Source organism: Jaculus jaculus, chromosome 5 (genome assembly GCF_020740685.1).
Source record: "Jaculus jaculus isolate mJacJac1 chromosome 5, mJacJac1.mat.Y.cur, whole genome shotgun sequence".
Classification (NCBI taxonomy): domain Eukaryota; kingdom Metazoa; phylum Chordata; class Mammalia; order Rodentia; family Dipodidae; genus Jaculus; species Jaculus jaculus.
Window position 1 is genome coordinate 38,744,740 of NC_059106.1, and position 23,630 is coordinate 38,768,369.

Here is a 23,630-nt window from a genome sequence, read left to right on the forward strand (position 1 = left end):
GCCTTCTGGTCTGTAACAGCACTCAGGGGGACCCAGGGAATGGAAGCCCGTTGGTGCTTTCTGTAGTCCTACTGTTTCTACCTGGACAGAACCTGCCTTCCTGCCTTGCCTTCACTGGGTCTTGGAGGCCCCAATACTCCTGCCTTCCTGGACACTCCTACCCTCATGGACCTCCCTGTCCACCTGCCATACCTGAACATACCTGCCCACCTCTGTATCAAGGCACATCTGTTCATGTGGACACACAGAACAAGGACACATCTGTCCACCTAAACACAGCTGCCCCAGGAGACACAAGCCCATCTAAGACACACTTACTACAAGACACACCTGTCCAGCAGACACACCTATTCCAGAACACACCTGTCCACCAGACACACCTGTTCCAGAACACACCTGCCCACTAGACACATCTGCCCCAGGAGACATGTGCTCACTTGGTCCTGACCTGTCCACTTTAGGACATCAATATGGTAGTGGCCTTAGCCCCTGCCCACAAACCTGTCTCCTGCTGTCTTGCCCTTTGTGTGCCCAATTAGCCACCCCAGATGCCACAGGCTTCTAAAGCTCTGGGTTAGATGCTGCCTTGGGTGCTGAGCAGAGCAGACTGGACTGCGCCTGCAGCGGCCAGCCTGGGGTCCAGCAGCCAGATCTGCTTGCAGACAGCTCTCGGGAGAGGGAAGGAACAGATCAGAAATAAACAAGCCTCAGAGGCAGAGTTCAGCAGACAACAGGAACAACAAAGCAAGCCAGCACTGGGTTTGCCCATGCATGGCATGGTGGTGAGAAAAGCAGGGCATTTGCATGCCAGTTGGTGCCGAATGAAAGTCCAGTTTTAAGAAAACAAAATGGTTTTCTGACGAGGTAAAGGCTGGTATGAACATGCACACACAGGCACATGTTGACATACTTTGGCACATATCAACATGCGCTTGGGCATGCATGCGCACACACACACACACACAGACTTGACTGCAGTTATACACCTTAGTGACACCTTGACATTCACACCTTTTCTAGCCTAACACCTCCAATGTCCTTAGCTTCCTCACACCTGAAACAGCCTGCTGGGGAAGTTCGGCAGCACTAGAGATTGGTTAATGCCAGGCCAGGACAGTGATCTGCTTGGTGAGGGCAGAAAAGGCCACCCTCTCCCTCTCCACTGGGATCCAAGAGGCTCCTGGGCACTAGAGGACTGGGAGGTCAAGGCCTTGCTGATCGCTGGGGCTGGCTGAGGTTTGAGTGCCAATTACCATCCTTTCTGAGCCTCTGAAGCCAGCGCGACATCATGCTGCCCACAGGGCACCTCTGACCTTGGCTTTCTTCTTCTTCAGCAGATCTCTGAAAACCTGGACAGCGAAAAGTTCTGTGCGGATGCCAATCAGGCTGGGGCTGGTGGCTGGCTCAAGTATATACGTGTGGCATGTTCCTGTGATGACCAAAACCTTACCATGTGTCAGATCAATGAGCAGGTAGGTCAGAACTTGTCTGTTGGACTTCTGTCCCTTGGAGCTGTCCTCAGGGATGCAATGGCAAGGTGGATGGGTGCTGAGGTGAGGGGCACTTGAGCCTCTATCAGGGTCATGGGTCATCATCTGCCAAGCTCTGTGTGCCTTGAGAGTGGCCACTTGAGACCTGCCCAGCTCAGGCTTCCTGAGTATCTTAGTTGCCCTGTTAGAGCTTTCTTCGGCAGGCTTTGTCCAAGGCCTCCCGAATAGCACTGGAGAGCAGAAAGTTGAGGTTTTGAGAGACCAGCTAGAGCAGACACGACTCCAAGCCGCAGGGTCCACATTCCCTGCAAATGTCAAGAGACATGGGAGAGCTGGGCATGGTGGTGCACACCTTTAATCCCAGCACTTGGGAGGCAGAGGTAGGAATATTGTGAGTTTGAGGCCACTCTAGGACTACATAGTGAATTCTAGGTCAGCCTGGACAAGAGTGAGACTCTACCTCGAAAAACCAGAAAGAGAGAGAGAGAAGCATGGGAGGAGAATAGGAACCAATAGGAAGACGTCTGCCTGAATAGCCCTGGTCAGCCAGTGTCTCCAGAAAGGTCAGCCTTGGCCAGTCAAAGGCTGCACAGGTGGCTCCGAGGCCAGGCTGAGGCTCCCCCTTCCCAGCATCCCCAAGTCACAGTCACAGCCTGAGCTCCCTGAAGAAGAAATGGCCTTGCTTTGCATGGTGTCCCTGCTCCGCAGGAAGGAGCTAATAATCGTCCTGACTCGGCGGTCCCAGACTCAGGCTCAGGCCCCTTAAAGACTGAAGAACCCCTCTAATTCTGAGCTCAGCCTCTCAGGACAAGGACTCCCAGAAGCTCAGTGGATTCTCAAACTCCATGGCTTGTCGCCACCAGCCTCAGGACCACAAGCCCATCAAGAAAGAAGACAAGCATGAAGCCCCATGACCTGGGGTTGGTCCCTCTCTGGAACAACACATTTGCAGGTGGCCCTGCACTCTGACCATATTTCAGCCACACTGCAAGGACGGTCTTCAGGCCGCCTTCCCCAAGCACGGGGCCCTCTTGCTGCTGCCCCAGCCCCTCCAGCAGGCAGCTTCTTCTTCCTGTGTCCTGGGGCTGCCTGTGAGGAGGTTTCATTTGCCAGAAGGATTCCTTTGCTGTGAAGCATTCATGAAGCCCATGTACTGAAGGCTGTGTTCTCACATAGCCTGTGCAAGCTGTTCAGAGTGGTTCAAGGCTCTTGACTCTTAAAAAAATATTAATAAGGGCTGGAGAGATGGCTTAGCAGTTAAGCACATGGCTGTGAAGCCTAAGGACCCCGGTTCGAGGCTCGATTCCCCAGGACCCAGGTTAGCCAGATGCACAAGGGGGCGCATGCATCTGGAGTTCGTTTGCAGTGGCTGGAAGCCCTGGCGCGCCCATTCTCAATCTCACTCTATATCTGCCTCTTTCTTTCTCTGTCACTCTCAAATAAATAAATAAATAAAAATGAATCAAAAAATTAAAAATAATAATAACATCGCCAGGTGTGGTGGCACACGCCTTTAAGCCTAGCACTTGGAAGGCAGAGATAGGAGGATTGCCATGAGTTCGAGGCCACCCTGAGATGACATGGTGAATTCCAGGTCAGCCTGGGCTAGAGTGAGACCCTACCTCGAACTTAAAATCACCAGTGAAGTCTTGAGAAGCTCCTGATCCCTGGGTTAGCGGACACCATTCTTCACGTGCTCACTCTCCTTGGGCTAAGCTTGGACTAAGAAGTGACTTCACTGGCCACTGGGCATCCACTGGTTCTAGACAGAGCTGTGATCAGCCTCTGGCTCCAGGGCTATCATGGTTTTCCCTTCAGTTGGAGCCAAAGTCATTGAAAAGGGAGGAACAAAAGCTTATGGATTGAAAGAAAATGCAATCTTGAACTAAAGGCAAAGAATAACCATCAACATTACCAATATCCTGCTTCCAGGTAAAAGAGAAATTGGAGCAGAAGAGAACTAGCTCTAAGGTATGTAGAGCATGGCAGAGTCCCCTTCCAGAGCACGGGTCTGCCAAGGGCCAGCCTGGTGCCTGCTGGGAAGCAGAAGGGTCGTGACAGGTACCTACATGGTCAGGCTTCTGAGAGACATGGGTAGCAGCCGTGAAGGTTGCTACTCCGGAAGCAAATGTCAACTGAAACTCAGGCTAAACTGAAGCAACGTGGTAGGAAGCTGTGAGGCAAACTGCAGAAGACACAGTTGCATGGTCCCCTCAAAGAGAAGCCCGTCTTAAAAAAAAAAAATCTTTGTTTTATTGCACACTTCAGGGAAGCTTGTCTGAGTTCCACGTGGATTCAGGCAGCAGTGATTTCTTTACAGGGAACTGACCCTGACAGCAGGAACACCCTAGTCCCAGCAGGTATAGTTCACAACCCTGAACCCTCTCTGAATCCTCTTAGTTCAAAGCCATCTGTATCCCTCATGCTGCCCTGAAGTGAGATCCTTTCTCACACACCTGGCTCCGTCTCTCCTCCACCTGGTGTCAGGCCAAATTCCCTCATGCTTCTTTACCTGCTGGGTGGCTCTCTCCCACTGGCCCTCAGCTGACAAACTCACCCTGTTTTAGGCCCATTCATGGAAAAATGGCTGCTCATTCTAAGGAACTTGGGATTTAGGCAAATGCCACCCCAATGGGGCCCAGAGCAGAAATCCCCCAACTCCATGTTGAGATCCCTCCCTACTAAGGAGACTAGAACCCTCAAAACCTGGGACACTCACAGACTTGCAATAAATATTTACCAGCTAAATGGAATACTTAGAAAAAATATCTTTCACAAAGAGAATTCTAGATTTCAAGGTACTTTAATTTCCTAAAAGGATAGCTATTCTCTTCCTCTCTCCTTTCTTCTCTCCATCCTACCCTCTTCCTCTCTAACCCCTCCCCTTCTCTACTAATCTTCTTTCTTCCCGCCTTCTCTCTCTCTCCTTCTCCTCCTACTTTCTTTCTCTCCCTCTATCCATGCTTCATTCTTCCTCCCTCTTCCTTTTCTCCCTCTTTCCCTCTCTCCCTCCTCTTTTCCTCTCTTCCCTCCTTCTCTTTTCCTCTTTTATCTTCTCTCTCTCTCTCTCTCTCTCTCTCTCTCTCTTTCTCTCCCTCTCTCTCTCTCTCCCTCTACATGAGGCCACAGCCTCCACAGGAAGCACTTCTGCTTGTAGGCCCTCCCATGGAGAAAGGCATTCCTACAAAGCAGCTGCTTTGAGCCTCTGTGAGTCTAAGGTTAAAACACCCCCAGAAACCCTCACAATAAAAACGATTTGGGCTGGAGAGATGGCTTAGCAGTTAAGTGCTCACCTGTGAAGCCTAAGGACCCCTGTTCGAGGCTCAATTCCCCAGGACTCACGTTAGCCAGATGCACAAGGGGGCACACACATCTGGAGTTCGTTTGCAGTGGCTGGAAGCTCTGGCGCGCCCATTCTCTCTCTCTCTCTCTCTCTCTCTCTCTCTCTCTCTCTCTCTCTCACTCTTTCTCTCTCTGTCGCTCTCAAGTAAATAAAAATGAATTAAAAAATTTTAAAAAGATTCTCAGGGACAGGCTCCTCTTTGAGAAGCAACTGTCACATGACATCACTGAGGTTTCTCAGATGTTCATGCACCTGAGGGTTTCTACCAGAACTGTGGGCAGTAATGGCCACCACCATCCATAGGCACATGGGCACATTATATATGCCGACACACAGCCGAATGTGCACTCAAAAGAATACACACATACGTGAGTGAGCAATCTGACTCTCACACGTGGAAGAACACTTAAAGAGAACAGTGTGCACTAAAGTACACACCTCACGAGCACACCTGAAGCGCAGACCCAGAAGGGAAGGAACCCGCCACGTCCACATGTCTGCGCTGTGCTAACAGCACTGAGCTGCCCATGGTAGTCAGTACCGAGAACATTCAAGTCGGAAAGATGTGAGCTTTATTTCAAGGTTCAAAGCGTGTGGCCTCAGCCCCACTTTTCAAACGAGCAGAAGAGAATCCGAGAATCTGAAGAGACAGCTGTGGGAGCCACAGTCACCAGAAGAGATGAACTGTCCAATACACAGAGGAAAGGGGCAGCTCTGAAGTGAAGACACAGGTCAGCTGTAGACTGAGGCTTGCAGCTCCACGACTGGTACTCAGAACATGGACTTGTATAGTCTTGCAATGTCCTGGATGTCCTGTGTCTTTGGAAGAGACCCCACACTGCTGTATGGGGACGGTGGAAGGTTGGAGGAATCATGGCTCTCATCACTCAGGGGATGGTGCTGGTCCTTGCCGGCTGAGGGTGCTGTGACCCAGATAGGCTCTGGGAGTGATAATACCCTACATAGTCACCTCACTTCCTCCCTAGAGCCCACTCAACCCACAGGCCACATGCCTGCACCTCAGTCTCACCTGGCATGCCTGGGCCTACCTCAGGGCAGAAGACATAAGTTACTTGCTGATTTGCTCCTAGCTAGCCTTTAACTTAAAAAAAAAATTGTTTATTTTTATTTATTTATTTGTGACAGACAGAGAGAAAGAGGCAGAGAGAGAGAATGGGCACACCAGGGCCTCCAGCCACTGCAAATGAACTCCAGGTGCATGCGCCTCTTTGTGCATCTGGCTAAATGTGCGTCCTGGGGAATCGAGCCTCAAATCAGGGATCCTTAGGCTTCAAGGCAAGCGCTTAACTGCTAATCCATCTCTCCAGCCCTAGCTAGCCTTTTTCACTTACCGGACATGGGAAGTGGGCACGGGGCTCAACAGAGCTCAGCACTCATCCAGCACATTTTCCCAAGACCTCCCAACCTGCTGCAACCTCCTGATGCCTCAGCTGTGGCTGGATGGGAGGCCGGGGGTTGGGGACAGGGCCCTGGCAGGCCTGTCCAGACTCCATGCCTTCTACACATCTCAGACTCCATCTTCTCTATGGGTTTCTGTCATTCTGCATCATGGGACTGCAAGGATGTGCTCACTGGCCCTGTCTCCAAGGTCCCATCTGAGAGATGACATTTCCCTCTAGCATTCTATAACTCTGAGAATCCTCTTCCCTGGGGGACTTTATGCAAAGGGAATGATGAAAGAAACTGGTCCCATTCTTCATGTCTACCAGGACCTCTTCTTCAGGGCTCTGAGCTGGGGAACCAGGAAGCAGGAGATTGTGGTGAGCTATGAATTTCCTCCTAGAACTGGCTCTGTCACCTAAAAGGTGACTTGTGGTTTCTGTATTATGCAGAGGCCACAGATAGCCCATGACCATGGATGTACCAGGCTCTCTAAAAGCCAACAGTTCTGCTCCTGAAAAAAAGAATCTTTAGGGTGGCCCATCTAGTAGGAAAAAATGTCCACAGCACATAGTAGAGAAAGAGAACTTTGTTTTAGGATTTGGGAAGTTGCCATACCATAGTCTTAGAGACTAGCCGGACACCCAGAAGTCATCAGCAGCTGTCACTGGGTCCTCCGCTGACTTTCCCACCTAGCATGAGCCAGAGGCAAAGGGCCCACAACTATCTCAGCACACGTTGGACACTTGAGGCCGTGGCGCCTCCCAGCCCCACCCATCAAAGCCCTTCTTTCTCTTTGGAAAATTCAGGACACCCACCCCTGGCTGGTTCTTTCTCCTGCAACTATGAGCAAATGAGTTAGTTTAAAATGGTTAGGAGGGCTGGAGAGATCGATGACTTAGCACTTAAGGCTCTTGCCAGCAAAGCCAAAGGATTCAGGTTCAATTCCCCAGTATCTACATAAAACCAGGTGCACAAGGTAGTGCATGCATCTAGAGTTCATTTGCAGTGGTGAGCCCATTCTCTCTCTCTCTCTCTCTCTCTCTCTCTCTCTCTCTCTCTCTCTCTCTCCCTTTCTTTCCTCTCTCAAAAAAAATCAACAAAATGGCTACGAGACAAAGTTAGGGTCTGTTCATGGATTTGTTTTAAGGTTTAGAAAGAAAGTAAGAGTTTGGGAATTAAGTGCCCACAGGAAGAAGCAGGGTTGGGGAAGTGAGGGCCGAGGCCTAGTCCCAGCGGGGCTTTTTTCTTCTTCTTATCATGTGGCCTCAATGAGGTAAGAATGCCAACAGTGGGAAGTCGACAGGCCAGCAGGCTGAGGGTTAGGAGAGACTAAAGCTCTCTAGCAGTCCTCGGTAAGGCGGTGAGGCCAGCTCACTCACTTCTATGACTCCCAATGGCACCTCTCTTCCATAAAAGCCGCCCAAAGTTTCTTTGCTTAGATAACCCTCCACCCCCCCGACTTTGGACACCCATCCCACGGCAAGGCAGAGTGGCCAGGGCAGTGCACCAGGCCCCAGCCTCAGTGATGAAGCTAGAGCCAGGTCTTCCCACAGCACAGCAGATAAGGGAATCCTTCCACCTTGAACGTTTGACATGGAGGCATTTGTAGGGGAGATCAAACAGGGGCAGATTTCCATGAGACCAGGCCCTATTCTTAGTTGGACTGTTGGTGCTGTTGGGCCCCAGTAAGGCCTGGTGTCTCTTTTTCTCTTTTCTTGACCTGGACCTGAATGCCCTCTTTCCTGCCAGTACTGGGTTCCTGGCCCTTCTGACTCATTTTGTCTTGATGCCATATCATTTTTAAAATTAAAAGTCATAAATTTTAAATGTGGCCAGATGAAATGGTAGGTTTTATAATTAGACAAAATTTTGTTTTTGAAGGCAAGCAAAGTGTAGCAGTTAAGGGATTTGTCAAAGCCTTTCTTAACCGGTTTAGAGAAGACTTCCAAAAATATATCAGATTTGTTTGGATTCAGAAAAACTGTCCCCTGCCACAGGACCCTCTGTGGATCAAACTACTCTATTTGGAGACCAATGAAGTTTGAATTCAAATATTCTGTCACAATGCAATGACCATTGGCCAGAATTTATATTCATTAATTAAATGCAATACTTTATTGGGAAAAAAAAAACATGTAAGGTTGCTGATTATTTAACTATGGACTAATAATTTATACTTTTACAATCCTGATCTAAACTATACAACTAAGGAAGGAATAAATATTTAGAATTTTTTTAATGTTTGAGCTGGTAGGAAAGTAGTGACAAAACTTTAAGGCCTCGAGCACCAATGAAATCACTTCAGCTTTGCATGGCAAGAAAGGAATATATCAAATCTTAGGGTTTCCCATGAGCCATTTCTTTTCTTGGCCCTGAGGAAGGAACTGCACAGGGCCCTTGAGCCTGTCTAGGGTGCTGAGCCCAAGAGCCCCGTCCCTGTGCTCCTGCCCAGCTCTGAGAAACCAAGCTACCAGAAAGGGCCAGAGGAAGCTCCGCCACCTCCTACTGCAGGTGTCTACAGGAAGGATCAAGTCCCCGTCCAAGCTGCAGGCAGCCGTGGATGCTGTGGTAGCTGAATCATGGATTGTGTTTGAGAGTTGCATTTTAAATACTAAGTGCTCAACCCTCAGCCAGCCTCAGAGCTCTGGGTGTCCATAACGTTTTCCCAGAGGGAAACAACTCTCTATTTGAGGACAGCAAGTACTTAGGATACAGGGTGAGATCTCCAAAGTCCCCAAAGCCAAGAGAAAGTGCCAGTAAATCTCTTTGAGGATTCCCCCAGGATAATTTAAGATGGATGTTCCCTCCATGAGAAAGCTGGGAAGCAGACCAGTTACTAGGTTAACCTGATTTTAAAGAACAATTTTAGAGTAATTTAAATTCCATTTGCCACATGTGTGTTTGTGAGAGAAAGGCACCAAAGCCTTTGCCAGCCTGGGCCAAGAGAGCGCCAAGACCAGCATGGAAAGAGATGGATCTTTCCTATACAGTTTTTAAAACATGAGCATAGGGGACGCTGTTCCACCTAGTTTATTCCAACATTTCTTTAAATTTTCTTGCACTGAGACAAAAGAAGGAAAATATAGAAGTTCACGTGATGGTTTCCAAGGTTCCCATCCATTCCCAGGAGGGACAGTAGCTGCTACCTGCTTCGGTCCACTGACTTTGAACCTGCGCTTGACTCACTTCCTCTCTGTATTCTCTACATGGAGCTTTTCATTTATTTAAATGCTGGAATGCTAAGTTTAAACAAGGACGAAAACTGGTTCTTTGGCCTTTTTTTTAATCTAAAGCAGTATCTTTGGTAGATGTCAGAACTCTAAGGGGAAAGCGCCTAGAAGCTGGCAGCCATTGCAAAATATTTCTGTCCTAAAAACGTAGGAGTGATACTCGTTTTCATGAAAAGCTGGATGGCATAAACTTGACCTCAGACAGGTCTTTGCATTTGGGTGAAAAGGCTCCAAATCTGTCTACCTACACAGAACCACCTCTTTGTGTCTGGGAAGTGACAAGAGAAGAAGAGAAAAAAAATATATTTTTGGGCCATGCCAAGTACAGTTCTAATCCCAAGGATCTGCGTTTGGGGTAGAGTTTGCCTAAGCTGTATAGAAGTCATTGCTGTTGGGGGAGAGAAGCTGGGGTGAGGGGGGGATGGGAGGGGGGAGATAAGGCCTTGACTTTGAGCACCATCTGCTTGCTGCCAGTGTTCTTAGAGCCACTGACAGCAGACATGTACTGAGCGGTTGGGAAAAGCATTCTCACCTTCAGATCTTTAGACTGGGAGAAGCTCTCAGCTCTGTGGTCACAGGACCTCGGGACTCTCACGTGATCTGAAGCATGCCATGCTGTGAGTTTAGAAAAAGGAACAAAGACAGACTGCTTCCTTTCCTGCAGCCCAACCCCCATCACCAAGGTACTTTTGGGAGCTGAAGGGTCTCATACTCCCAGGTTTCTTTTTCCTTGATGGAACAAATGTCCTGTGTGCTATATGAAAACTCCTAGTGGCAGCCCATCCATGATGTTATCAGCCAGAGGGTCAGAGCACACCAAAGGAAGCCTAACAATAAATGAACTGCAAGAATCTTAAGGGGCTACAATTATTGCTTACTGTGGGCCAGGAGTGGAAGTAGTCTGGCACTTACAATAAGTGACAACCTGTAACACCTGCCCTAGAAGCCTTGGGACACCCTAACCCTGTCCCCTGACCTGTGTCCTGACCAGCACAGGTTCCCACAGAAGCCAATCTTCGTCAACAGAAGTCATTGGCCCAAAAGACCAGGAACTGGCTTTCTCAGCACGCCTGGCTGATAAGGTCTTTTGTGCCATTTGGAACAAGTCATTTAAAAAAAAAAAAAATGCAGGCAGCTGTTGAGTGCACCTCCATTGGCAAAGGCAGGGCTGCTGACTTTGGGAAAGTTTGCAAAGACTCCTGTTCACCTCCCTACCCCCTCCAGATGGAGGCAGGTCAGGAGCCCACAGCCCCACCCCAGCCTCGGCGATTAGCGCTAATAGGAATAGTGATTAATTACATCCAGGGTTCAAAGTCCTGGTGCCACAGCTGCCCAGCCTGCTGCCCCATATCTGCCCCCACCAGCACCACCATGTGGCCCTGCCAGAAGCCCCAGCAGCTATTCTCTGGATTCTGGGCTAAAGAAGGGACACCTGTGGCCAAGGGTGCTATACCACAGCTCCAGTGACGTGTTTGCACTTGTGGGAGAATCCATCAAGAGGCTTCTTGTCTCCAAAGCTGAAGTAGGGGGTCTCTGGAGGCCTGGTGAGCCTAGGAGCAAAGGTGTGGGGGCGATATGGGGTCCTAAGCATCCAGGTGGGTCTTTGAGAAGATCAGAGGAGGAAGGCTGGACAACCCTCTGAGCCAGAGTACAGGTCAGGAATCACAGCAGCTCCAAGAGCAAGGATTTGGGTAAATAGGGGTGGGTCCCAGGGTGATTGGCTACCCTTAGAGAGGTCAGAAAGAAAAGATGGGTGGCCCTGAAGCTCTTGTAGCCAGAACTGGGGGGCGGGGGGCCCTAGGTCCCAGCAGCCCAGAGAGAAGGAAGTGGAGTGTGGTGGAGGCCTGGGTGGGAGGCAGCCTGGAAGGGATACGGGCAGAGGACCGAGGTGCTTTCTTTCTCCACGTCACTACCCCCAGCAGGTGCTCGGCAGCTGGGTGGCAGGAGAACACACTGCACAGTGTGGTCCACGGATTCATGCACCCTCGGGAATTGCTAGTGGAAAGTGCCATTCATTCAGTGGCAACCTCTGATTTGAACCAGTACCTCAAGAGGCAGCTTGTCTCTAACTTCCTCTCACCCGCATCCTGTGCCAGGGGCTCAGCCACATCAGGGATGAGGAACAAGCACTTAGCATGCACTTGGTGTATGCACTCTCAGAAAGGACAGGATTTACTGGCAATCCCGGACACGTAGCCTGCACTCGGGGCCCCAGCATAGCCTCACCTCTTTGCTTCCGGACAGACGGCCAGCACTGTGGGTGGAGTCTGATCTTTAAGAGCGATGTCTTTAAAGAGTTACAAAACTGAGGTCTTAGAAACAGTGGGTTTCGCTCAAGAAGGTAGTTTGGTCCCACTACTAGGCTCCATTTCAAAATCTCCTCATTAATTTATCAACCTCCGTGAGAATAACTAAGAAGTAAGTCTCTACTGCTCACTGCTCCAGGAAGGAACTTCACACTGATAAGCTCCGCTGTGTACCTGCGTTCCCAGCAGCCTGTGCTCCCACTGCCTGGTGTCCTAAGAACAAGAGCCAATGAATGCCGGGGACCTGGTGTGGCTCCTGTGTGTCCTGCGATGACTCACCAGTGTCTTTCTGGAGCTAGATACCTGTAACCCTAGGGAGGAGCCTGGGAGGCAAATGACCACCTCACAGCCCCTGCAGTCTCTGCAGAGAGGGTCCTAGGTACCCACAGACCCAGTGAAAGCTAGAGGTGCTGGAGCTGAGACTGATCCTGACAGTGAGTAGAGACAGAAGTGTTGCTTACAGCAAGGCCAGCCACCTCCCCTCTGTCCCTGCATGGAGGCCAGCCTGTTTCCTCTGAGAATATTCCTCCTCTGTTTATCCCTCCTGTCTTGGAGCCCTCTTCAGCCAGGACAGATCAGGACAGCAGAGATTGCTGAGAGGCCTCTACCCAGGCCTCTGGGGGGCAGGCGGGAGTCTTAGAGGCTTTTCTCCCATTCCAGCTACAGGCCACCAAAGGTGCTTTAGATCTAGACACCCTCATGCCCCAAGAGGTAGTGAGTTGCCCCAAGAGAAATGTGCCCAATGTCAGATGCTTCCAGAAAGAAGAGGTGGCTCCTGGGTGGCCCGAACCCCACCCAAGTGCTTCTGCACTAGTATCTGTAAGGCAGGGTCTGGCCAAGTCAAAGAAGATCCAGCCCCCACCCCTCATCCCAAATCTGGGCCTTCAGTGCCCTGATGACCTGCTTCCTCATCTCAACTGTCACTCTAGGGTGACTTTGTTTTTTTAGGGGACATGACAGTAAGCCTCGGTAGATATATTTCCAACTGTGCTTCTGAGCTGGGACCCCCTAAATGTAATTCCCTTGGCCCCAGGTCTCCCTCTCTCCAGGCTCGCAATGTACCCTAATCCCCCCCCACACATTCCCATCCAGCACTGCCTCCTCCTCACCTTTGACCTTCCTGACTTACAGCTGCCATACTGGTGTAGCAATGAGAGACAGGAGTACTTACCCACCAGGCCCATGTCCAACTCACAGCCATTTTCACAAGCAACAAAATGTACTTTGGTCCCCTGCCATGGCCAGGGTGTCTTACACCTGCACTGGCAAAGGAATCTCAAGAACAGACCTGTGCCCCACTCCAGATGGAAATTCAGAACGTCACGCTCTGATCTGGGACACTCCTGTCAGGGGCCTTGCTCCTAAACCTCTCCTATCTAACTTTGTGCCCTCTCTATCGGTACTCAGAACAAGATGAAACAAATCAACGAGGACTCCATTCCTTTTCATCATATGCTGTGGAAGTTCCCAAGGAGATGCTCTACGTTACCATTAGCAGCCAAGTGAAGGGACCTTCGGGCCAGCCTCTCCAGTGGGCAGCACCAGCAGTAGATAGCAAAGGCTGTGCGAATGCTTCTGCGTGGGACTGCACACAGTATCGATGCTGATTTGTTCTCTCTGGTCTCTCCCTCCTAGATTTATTATAAAGTTATTAAGGACATTGAGCCAGGTGAGGAGCTGCTGGTTCACGTGAAGGAAGGGGCCTACTCCCTCGGCGTAGTTCCGCCCAGCCTGGATGGTAAGACCTCACTGGGCTAAGACCCCAGGGCCCCACCCACCCCAGAAGTCCCACCCTTGCAGCATTCCTTCCTCACACACCACCTGATGGGCCCAGGTACTGTCACCTAACGGCTCAATCAAGTTTCTGCAGATTCCAGGCCAGCAGACTCTAACCCCTGAGCATAAAGACACCTCTCTTTCTTCATAATATGACCTGAACTTAAGAAGGGCTTCAGACAATGTGGACAAATTGATGAATAATACCTTGGCAGTGTTATCATCATCCCAAGTGACTTTTTTTTACATCTCTGTACACATGTCTGCATGTGAGCACACACAGGTGTGCAGGTGTGCATGCAATGTGTATATGCATGTAGAGGCCAGAGGTTGATATCAGGTGTCTTCCTCAATCACCCTCTACCTTATTTATTGAGGCAGAGTCTCTTACCCAAACCCAGAGCTCACCAAGTTGACACAGATGTCACAGAAGTGATGCTCATCGCTTCTAGATGACTGGGATGATCCCACAGTGACCAGAGTGCTTGAGCTCTTACTACAGAAAGGTACTTGTCCATTGGGGGGTGGCCAGAAAGGTTCCCTGCCTGCTTATCTGTACCCAAGCACCTCTGAGGCCCTGCTTGAGAAAAGAAAGAATAGCCTCGCACATACTGGGTATTCCAGCACACAGGGCTGTGCTCCTTCCTCGAGTCATCACACAGTGATGTCGGCTTGAGACTCTCAAGCAGTGGAGTCAAGGAAGCCTGTAATGGCAGCAGATAATGGGGCTGATAGCCCATGCTAAACAGGTGACTCCAAGGTTCATGTCCAACATCGTTTTTCTTTGGATGAGCCCGCCCTAGTGAACAGAGGGATTTTCTCTTCTAGAGCTAATGGTTTCCTAATTCATGCCAGAGAGAAGAGGGAGGCTGGAGTCCCCTCTTGCTTCCTCCCCTCCCTAAAGCACAGCAAGGACCAATGACTAATGTTAGCAGTCCTGGGTTCTCTAAAGAGCCACTCTGATTCCTCCATGAGGGCCGGGGAGCTGGGCGCTGGGCTTGGCAGCCGGGTCCATGGCCACGCCTCTAAAGTGCTGCTGTTTACCCTTCCAGCCATGCAAGTGGCCCAGTAATCAGGGTGCCTCATTTTTCCTGCAGCAGCTCATGTCCCCTAGTCATCAGAAAGGAAATAACCACAGAAAGACAATTTTACCAGCTGGGCTCTCTCTGTATGCTTGTCTGAAGTTTGGTTTTAATTAGGCCATTGAGAAAAGAAAAATAAATTGCCAAGATCTATACACCAAGAGAGGGGTTTCATTTCCCTTAAAATACCTGTTGAAAAGACCAGTGAATCTGACCACGCATGAGAAGTCAGGAAGATAACCCTACTTAGCTTCAGGAAAGTGTCCCCAACTATGAAATTTCATTTGTGTAACGAAATTTCTTTCTTCCAAAAGGTTTTTTCTTTCTTAAATCTTAATTCCTGTTCCCCACCAGCCTCCCACCCCCGATATTAAGTAACTTGGGTCTCCATTTTCCTAATAATTGATCAAACGTTTGTGGGCTAATTGCTTTCCACACATAATAGTCCAACATCAAATATTTGACTTTTCCTAACCTCTGCTGTCAAGATCACTTCTTTGCCTCCCCAACAGCCACCCCCTCCCCAGTTAAACTCTGAATCGCACAAAAAGAAAATGCCAAAGCGTTCCTCACTAAGATAATTATCATAAAAAAATCTTTTATCCCAGCCCCAGCTAAATGCAGCCGGCCCCTTATCGCCACAGGAATTTGGAGTAGACTCTCGAGCGCTTTTGAGCTGGAGTTGTAGATTAGGATGCGGGTGCCGTGTAATTGTGAACCCCTTGGTCTCGAAGCCATTAGGCAGGGATTTATTTTTCTGTTACGTTCCTGCTCAGCCGTGAAAGTTGCCGATGGAACTTGAGCTAGACAAGCAAGGGGCAGGGCTGACAGGCGAGACAGAGGCTGCCACAGAGTGATTCGGTTTGAAGGTCTAACTCATACCTTAACCCTCCACCCTCACCACATTTAGATGGAGAGAGCCTGCCTCCAGTTGCTTTTTTCTTGTGCCTTTATGCTGGGGGCGGGGGCTGGCTGGGAGCTGAGAGCAGGGTGTGAGCAAGTGGGACCAGTGTTTGCTTACTCTTATGGAAGAGAAACAGCATTAGCCATCCCACGAGTTGCAGCTCTGTGCAAAGTGCCAGGCACTGCATTCGCACAGGTGGTTAGAGGGAAGCCTCATTCCATACCTAAGTCAAGTGGCTTGATTTTGTTTTGACTGTTGGACTGGAGGAGGAAGAATTCTCCTTCCTTAGAACTTCTTGCCCTTAGCAGGAAATAACGAAGCCATTTGCATGCGAACACCCTCATCTGTTCAGAAAGGCTCTCGACAATACACTTCCTCTCTCCAAGAGAGGCTGAGAGGCTGCCTCTACTGTATCGAGCACATGGGGCACATGCTAAAGTGGCTATAACAGAATATAATATCAGGATATAATATAATACCCCTTTTAGCAATTCTTCAAATAGAATTTCGTGTGTTGGGACAATGAACACAGCCTTGTAGTTTCCTCCAAATGTGTGTCCAAAGCCAGTCTTCCTTGCCTAGAAGTTGTTGCAGGGTTGGGGACCGGTGGGTCGTCCACCCCACTTGCCTTGGCAGGAGAGGTTTAGATGTGTTCTATTTCAGGCTCTGTCCCTCATAGGAACCAACTAGAGTCCAGGATGAACAGGGACAGAAGAGGTGGGGAATGCTATCACCAGGGTTGTTTCTGTTAGGACTAGTGTGACTTCCAGCATATCATAGTGAGAATCAGGCTGAATTTTCATTTTCAATCCTCAAATTTTTTTTAAATCCAAATTCCAAATCAGAGTGAAATGGGAATTTTGAGGTTTCTTGCCAATATACCAATATGCCAACGCACCAATAAATTTAAGGTACCCTGGATTCTTATCTTATGAATTTAAAGAATTTAAATCCGTAGACCAGAGGGTAAGATTTAAAGAAATGTTATTAGATTGAAAGAAGGACAGAGAAGAAAGTGCAGAGAGCTCCTGTCATGTGAAGGGCAGGAGGAGGCAGAGAGCTCACAGGGGAGTAGGAAGGGTCTCCCCTCATCTCGCTGACTGGCTGAGATGAGGGAAGGTTTACCAGAACCGGAAGTTCAGGAGCCAGCAAGAGAGAGCACTTGCTCCCTGGTAAGGGTCTAGTTATCACCTTATGGTGGTGGGCTTCACTTTCAGGCTCAGGTGAGACAGAGTGAGGGCAGATTGGTCTGGGCTAGAGGCTGGCTCAAGAAGAGGCCAGCCAGGATGCCAAGTTGGGGGGACTGAGCATAACCAACCATAATGTCAGGATCAGGTCTAAATTCTAGGAAAGGGAGCCCCAGGGAGGGGCTCCAGTTGTTCATGGAAAAACAGGTCTGGGGGAACTCCTTTAGGCAAGAGATAAGAAGCCAGATTCTTCCCTGATCTCTAGCAAAGTGGAGGCTGCAAGGGCAGATTTAAGGACATTCCAGCCTTTACTTTTGGGGGCCCAGTCACCCTAACTGCCTCATCAGCAAATCTCCATGTAAGCACTGCTGCTTGTGGGATTTTCACAGCCCACTTGTTTGAGAAGAAATCTCATCCTCGAAGCATCCTGAAGTCTTCTTCAGAATGGTTGCTTCTGTCTTGCGGATTGCCATTGCCCACCTCCTCCCTAGCCTGTCCTGTGAGTCACGCTGTGGTTCCACCCTGGCAGCCAAGGCGCCCAGGGCTGTGTCAAGGGACACTTCGCCTGAGGAGATGCTAGGAGTGGAACCTTTCAAGAAGATTAGAAAGGACCAAAGGCCCCCCTGCCCTAGCCCAGCAAGGCGAGGCAACATGTGGCGTTGGATTCCACAGACCCAGACAGAGTTCCCTCGGCATCTTCTCTTCATGGTCTCGTTTCTTCCAAATGAGAGCCTTGTTATGTGGCTGGAGTGAGTCAGTGTAGTCAGGATGCCGGGTCACAGAGACCAGAAGTAGCGCCTGCACAGTCAGCTCCAATTACACCCACATCCAGGGCTCCTCTCAGCCCAGCAGTCTTCCTCTGTCATCCAGACATTTTTCACTTTCCAGAGAGAGGACTGAGGTAGTGCTGGTGCCATGGTGGATGTCATTCCATGGGCTCAGCAGTGCTTCTCAAGCACATTCCCATGCGTCTCCACTTCGGGCTCTGGGTGCCTGCCATTACAGATGATAGGTGCGGTCCAGACCAGATGTCAAGACAGCACCTCTATCCCTGGCTCAGAGAGAGTCAGCATGAGAGGACACTCCCTAGTACCTCATTGCTATCCAGGTTCCCAGTGACTCGTCCTCTCTTGGGGACTCTGAAATGGCCATGGTTTGGTGGTCTCTCTGACTGTTGGGATGGAGGTCCGAAGCAGCACCACTCTTTCTTCTGCTCCCAGCTCTCTGCCTGCCTGCCTCCGCACCCCTGAGGTCCAGACTGTTCAGCCAGTGCTTGGCCCTGATTTATTAAGGCTGTGCTCAGGGTTGGGTACCAGGCCAGGTCTCATGAATATGGACACACACTTAGCCACCGATTCACACATATACACACGTCCCCCCACATTCCTATTTACAAACCCACAATAATAATGATTAGAATACAAATGCCAACTGTTACACATGCCCATTCACAGATAAATGTGATACACAATCACACATGCAAACTGATCACAGTGACACAAATTCAAAGGTATGCCCACACAATATGCATACTCAAGTGATATTGGCACATGCACACACAACACACCTATCACATGGTCATCCACACACACAAACACATATATAGAACAGACACACACACACATGCATCTATAACCCACAGAAAGACATGAAAACATGCATATACAAAGTATATACACACATGGCCACACAAAAGTGTACATACATGCATGCATGCCCAAACATGCAAACACTTGCCCAATACACATACAATATATATAAATGTAAAGATAGTACAACTTACGTGCACACATAACCACATACAGTAACATATGTACCCACACTCACACACGGGCATACATGTGTATATATGCACACTCACACAAACCTGATTACAAAGCCACTAGTCCTCACATCCACCTGAAACTTCACAAACATCAGTGCAAATTGGCTTGAATATTCAAACAAACACAACTACATGTAAACACACATGAACACACAGCTGCACACCTTAACACACCTATGACAGGTGCAGTGGCTCACGCCAGCACATGGGAGTCTAGAAAAGAGGATCACTGTAAGTTCATGGTCAGCCTAGCCTACAGAGTAAGTTCTAGATCAACCTGGGTTAGAGTGAGAGCCTGCTTCAAAACAAAACAAAAAGAGTAGGGGCTGGGGAGAGGGCTTAATGGTTAAGTTAAAGATACTTGCTTGCAAAGCCTGCCGAGCCCAGGTTCAATTCCCTAATAAAGCAGACACACAAAGTGACTTAATGTGTCTGGAGTACATTTGCAATGGCAAGAGACCCTGGCATGCCCATTATCTATCTCTCTCTCTCCTCCCCTCTCAAATAGACATATAAAAATACTTTTTACAAAATCAAAAAGAGACTAGTAAGATGGCCCATTGAGTAGAGTGTTTTTGAAGCAAGCAAAAGGGCCTGAGACCACCTGAGTTCAATTCCCTAGGACCTATGTAAACAGTTGGGCATAGCCACACACATCTATGACACCAGTCCTGTAGGGAGCAGAGACCAGAAAACTGCTAGGGCCCCTGAAAAAGGCAAACTCCAAAAACGGTGAGAGACTCTGTCTCAAAGAAACAGGCGGTTGGAGTGATGGATGAGGGATGCCTGATGCTCTTTGCTGGCTTCTACGTGAGTACTTAGGGTGCACACATCGGCACACACACAGGCATATACCACACATACCGTACCACATGTATTATGCGTATGCAGAGAAAACAAAAAGACAAAATGGACACACATGTTGACACACTCACACTTGAGCACACAAGCATTTCTTGTCTAAGAGCTTCCAACAGGTGTTCTTCCTCCAGGCCTGGGTGGAAACAACCGCACAGGCAGCTGCCGCAGGGGAGGCGGGGAAGGGGCCAGAGGACCGGCCCAGGGTTACAGCTCTGGGCTCGTTGTTTGGCTTGGCACCGTGCTCGGGATGCTGCCTCACAAACCTAATAATAGCTGCCCCCCTTTAATTTGTTTGACCTTGACAACAATAATTTATTATATGCACTGGAATTCTGTCATCTTTTTTTTTTCTCCTAATTTATAAACAAAGCTCTTGGCCCAGCTTCCTTCTCTACACTGAGGCAGGGCCTCCTCTTAAGCACAGTGGCTGCTAGGGTCACAGGGAGGGGTCTGGTGTGGCTCAGTGTCCCCTAAGATGCAGAAGTGGGGTGTTGCAGCATGGCCTGGTCTGACCCGTGGTCTCTACGGTCCTGGACAGCCAGGATGCAGGGAGCACGGTGAGAGTGGCATGGCTGCAGGCTCTGAGGTGGCGAGGATGGGCTAGGTCTCCCAAGGGCCCCATGGGCCCGGGGACGAGTGTCTGGCTCACCTGCCCGCCTCCCTGCCTGCTGTCTTACAGAGGATCCGACATTCCGCTGTGAGGAGTGTGACGAGCTCTTCCAGTGCAAGCTGGACCTGCGGCGTCACAAGAAGTACGCGTGCGGCTCGGCCGGGGCGCCGCTCTACGAGGGCCTGGGGGAGGAGCTCAAGCCCGAGGGCCTCGGCGGGGGCAGCGACGGCCAAGTGCACGAGTGCAAAGACTGCGAGCGGATGTTCCCCAACAAGTACAGGTGCCACCTCACCCCCATGCCCTCCCACCGGCAGCAACACCCTCCTTCCTCAGCCCACCTCCTTGGCAGGCTGTAGGAGGAGACCAGGGGCTCCAAGTGCCACCTCCCCACACTAGGGACACTGCTGTCCATTCCTCGATCACTGGGTAGCAGAGAAGGCTTGCATGGGAAGGGGCTGGTTACCAGGATACAGGAGGAGCCAGGTGTGACCACTGGCACTGCCACCTACACAATCAGGGCTGTGGAGACTGCCCAAAAGAAGTAAATCATACTCGCCGATTTAGGGCCCCCTTGTCCAGGAGACCCTGACCTCTGCTTCCCTCCTTGGTAGAGCAAGGGTATCTGAGATGTGGGCACTGGAAACACCATGCTAGCTGAGTTGACAGCTTGATATGGGCAGCTGGAGCAGGTCCAGTAATTCCTCCTCTTGCCCAGACAAAAGTGAGGACCCAGGCAAGACTTGGGGACCCATATGAGACCCTACCAGAGAAGCCAGGACACCTGGTCCCAAGGCTTCCGAGCCAGGAAACTTTTCTAGCCTGGGCTCCGGTGTGTTGGTGAGTTTCCTTGGGACAGCCTCGCAAAGTCAGAGCAAAATGCCATCAGGCCACTAACTGACTCTGTGATTACTGGGGATTTACCCCAATCCCATCACGGGCTCCCTGGGGATGGCAGACCCTCCACCCTGAACAGATGACAGGGAAAATAAGTGTGTGAACAAATCCCGACTGAGAGCAGTGCAGAGAGAGCGGCCGAGGAGGGTCCTTGTTTTCTTTACATAAACACATAAATCACAATTAACAACAGGGAAAAGATACAATCTCTCAGAGCTGGGGGAGCAGGCGTTTCTGATCTAAACGGATGGCTGGCCCCGTAATTAACGGGCCGTGATATATTACTGCTTTGCTCATGAAGATTAACGGTCATCCCAGGGACAGGAGAGGCAGAGTCCCCCAGGGGGGGAGGGGATTAGGACCTGCTCATTCAGCCAAGAGGAGCGAGGGGCCCCTCCCAGCAGCTGCTCTCCCCACCGGAACACATCTCATTCAAGACTCTCCCTGCCACTGCCCACTGAACCTCAGGTATGCCTGGGTGGCTCAGCTAGTGACCACCTCAAGACCTCTCAGAGGGTATCCAACTCCCCTTGAGGCTATGGCACTGTTTCTCTGCATGCCTTGCTCCTAGGACCAAACTTAGCTGTGTTTTAGGGTTTTTTTGTTGTGGTTGTTGTTGTTCTTTTGGTTTTTTGTTTTGTTTTGTTTTTGTTTTTTGTTTTTGAGACAAGGTCTCAGAGGGTCCAGGCTGTCCTCAAACTTAAGGCTGGCATTGAACTCACAATCCTCCTGCCTCAGCTCCTGAGTGTTGGAAACATAGGTGTACAACACCGTGTGTTCGACCCAAATTTAGCCTTAAAGTTGCAACTGACTAGGGAGGGTGAAGTTTGCACGGGCACTCACTTCTTCCTCTGCTGCAGCTGCGTCTTGCTCACGCCCAGTGGCCCACTGGAGGGGAGTGGATAAGATTGCTGGCAGCCTGCACTGCACTCCCCCAGCAGCATGGTGGGGGTTCCAGGAGGCCATGGAGAAGAGAACAAGCCATATGATGTGGGGACCCATCCCCTTATGTTCCCCTGTAAGTCCCTCATTGACCCCCTCCTCCCGTGTACACAGCTTGGAACAACACATGATTGTCCACACGGAAGAGCGAGAGTATAAGTGTGACCAATGTCCCAAGGCCTTCAACTGGAAGTCCAACCTCATTCGCCACCAGATGTCCCACGACAGCGGCAAGCGCTTTGAATGTGAAAACTGCGTCAAGGTACCACCAAGATATCTGCCCCACTGAGCACATGCCCACCCCGGCAGATGGGCCTGGCCCCACCCTTCTTCCATGCTACAGGGAAAACGAGGTGGAAGCAATCATAGCTGGGTAGATAGCCTGAGGTCCCCAGGGTCCTCCTGAGGAGGGCAGGAAGTCTCAAGATTGTGTCACCACACAACTCAAAGGAACAGGGCCAAGACCAGAGACAGCCAAGTCATTTCCAAGGCAGCTCCCAGGTCCTGAGAATGTGCCAGGCAGAGGTGAGCAGCGGGGGAAGCCTCAGGCTCAAGCCCACCCAGGTCAGAGCTCTGCAGCTGAGATAAAGTATATCTGTCTTATGCAGCCTTAGAGTCCCAGTATCCTGAGACCACTGATGGGGAAACTGAGGCCAGGGAAGGCTCAGCAGCCCACTGAGGCCCTCCAGCTATCATTGTTGTAGTGAGACGGGTCCAGCCTATTCAGTGCAGGGTTGAGGGACAGTGAAGGACAGAGGCATGCCCCAGGGTCTAATGGAGTATCAGCAGTGGCACATGCAAATGACATCTGTCTCCCCAGGTGTTCACAGACCCCAGCAACCTGCAACGGCACATCCGCTCGCAGCATGTTGGTGCCCGGGCCCATGCCTGTCCAGACTGCGGCAAGACCTTCGCCACGTCCTCTGGCCTCAAACAGCATAAGCACATCCACAGCACGGTGAAGCCGTTCATATGTGAGTTGCCCAGCCTGGGCCCCACCGGCCCACGAGGGTTCCATGCCAGGCTTCCCCATACGGAGGATCCCTGTCTACCCAGAAACCCTTATTCCTGCTGCTCCCATTACAAACTTCTAGACATCTAACTACATCAGATCCAGCCTCACCTGGGCTGCTCACTCACTCCTCCAGCCTAGAAACCAAAAGGAGAAAGAGTTCTGCCTGCTGGCTGGTCCACAAATGATGCATTCCTGCTTGTAGACCATCGTCTTCAATGCAAGCCCAAGACAGGTGGCGTTTGAGCCATGCTATAACCACCCCTGCAATTCACACTGCCTGAACAGAATCCATACCCAATGGGAGGGCCCTGTGGGCCCAGCTGAGGGGGCGGAGGGGTCCAGGTACTCTGGCTGCAGCTTGGAATGAGTGCTGGGTTGAGGCTACACTTTGGTTCATATAAGAGCTTTCAGTCCTAGGGCTGGAGAGATGGCTTAGCAGTTAAGGTACTTGCCTGCAAAGCCTAAGGACCCAGGGTCGATCTCTCCCCAGATCCCATATAAGCCAGATGCACAAAAGGTGAGACAAGCACAAGGTGGCACATGCCCGCTGGGTAGTGCAAGTGTCCAGTGTTCGATTGCAGTGGCTAAGGCCCTGGCACACCAATTCTCTCTCTCTCTCTCTCTCTAAAAAATAATAATAATAAAAGACCCTGCAGTCTTAAAGTAGCTTAAACTCGAGAAAACTGAACAGGTTTAGATAACGTTGCCTTTCTGTTGGGTCATATTAATGTACATTACATAGCTACAAGGCATGGACAAGA

At 50.3% G+C, this 23,630-nt stretch overlaps 1 protein-coding gene across 6 annotated transcripts in view; it reads left to right on the top strand.

The window, feature by feature from the left end:
• Prdm16 (PR/SET domain 16) overlaps positions 1-23,630 on the top strand; it is a 338,568-nt gene that overhangs the window by 289,018 nt on the left and 25,920 nt on the right. For 4 of the 6 annotated variants that reach the window (XM_045151134.1, XM_045151132.1, XM_045151130.1 and 1 more), the window contains exons 4-8: positions 1,335-1,472; positions 13,409-13,511; positions 20,088-20,298; positions 21,969-22,116; positions 22,675-22,828. In XM_045151134.1, coding sequence (XP_045007069.1) covers positions 1,335-1,472; positions 13,409-13,511; positions 20,088-20,298; positions 21,969-22,116; positions 22,675-22,828 — 754 coding nt within the window. The remainder of the gene's footprint in view (positions 1-1,334; positions 1,473-13,408; positions 13,512-20,087; positions 20,299-21,968; positions 22,117-22,674; positions 22,829-23,630) is intronic. The other 2 variants (XM_045151133.1, XM_045151131.1) reach the window with 1 other exon arrangement.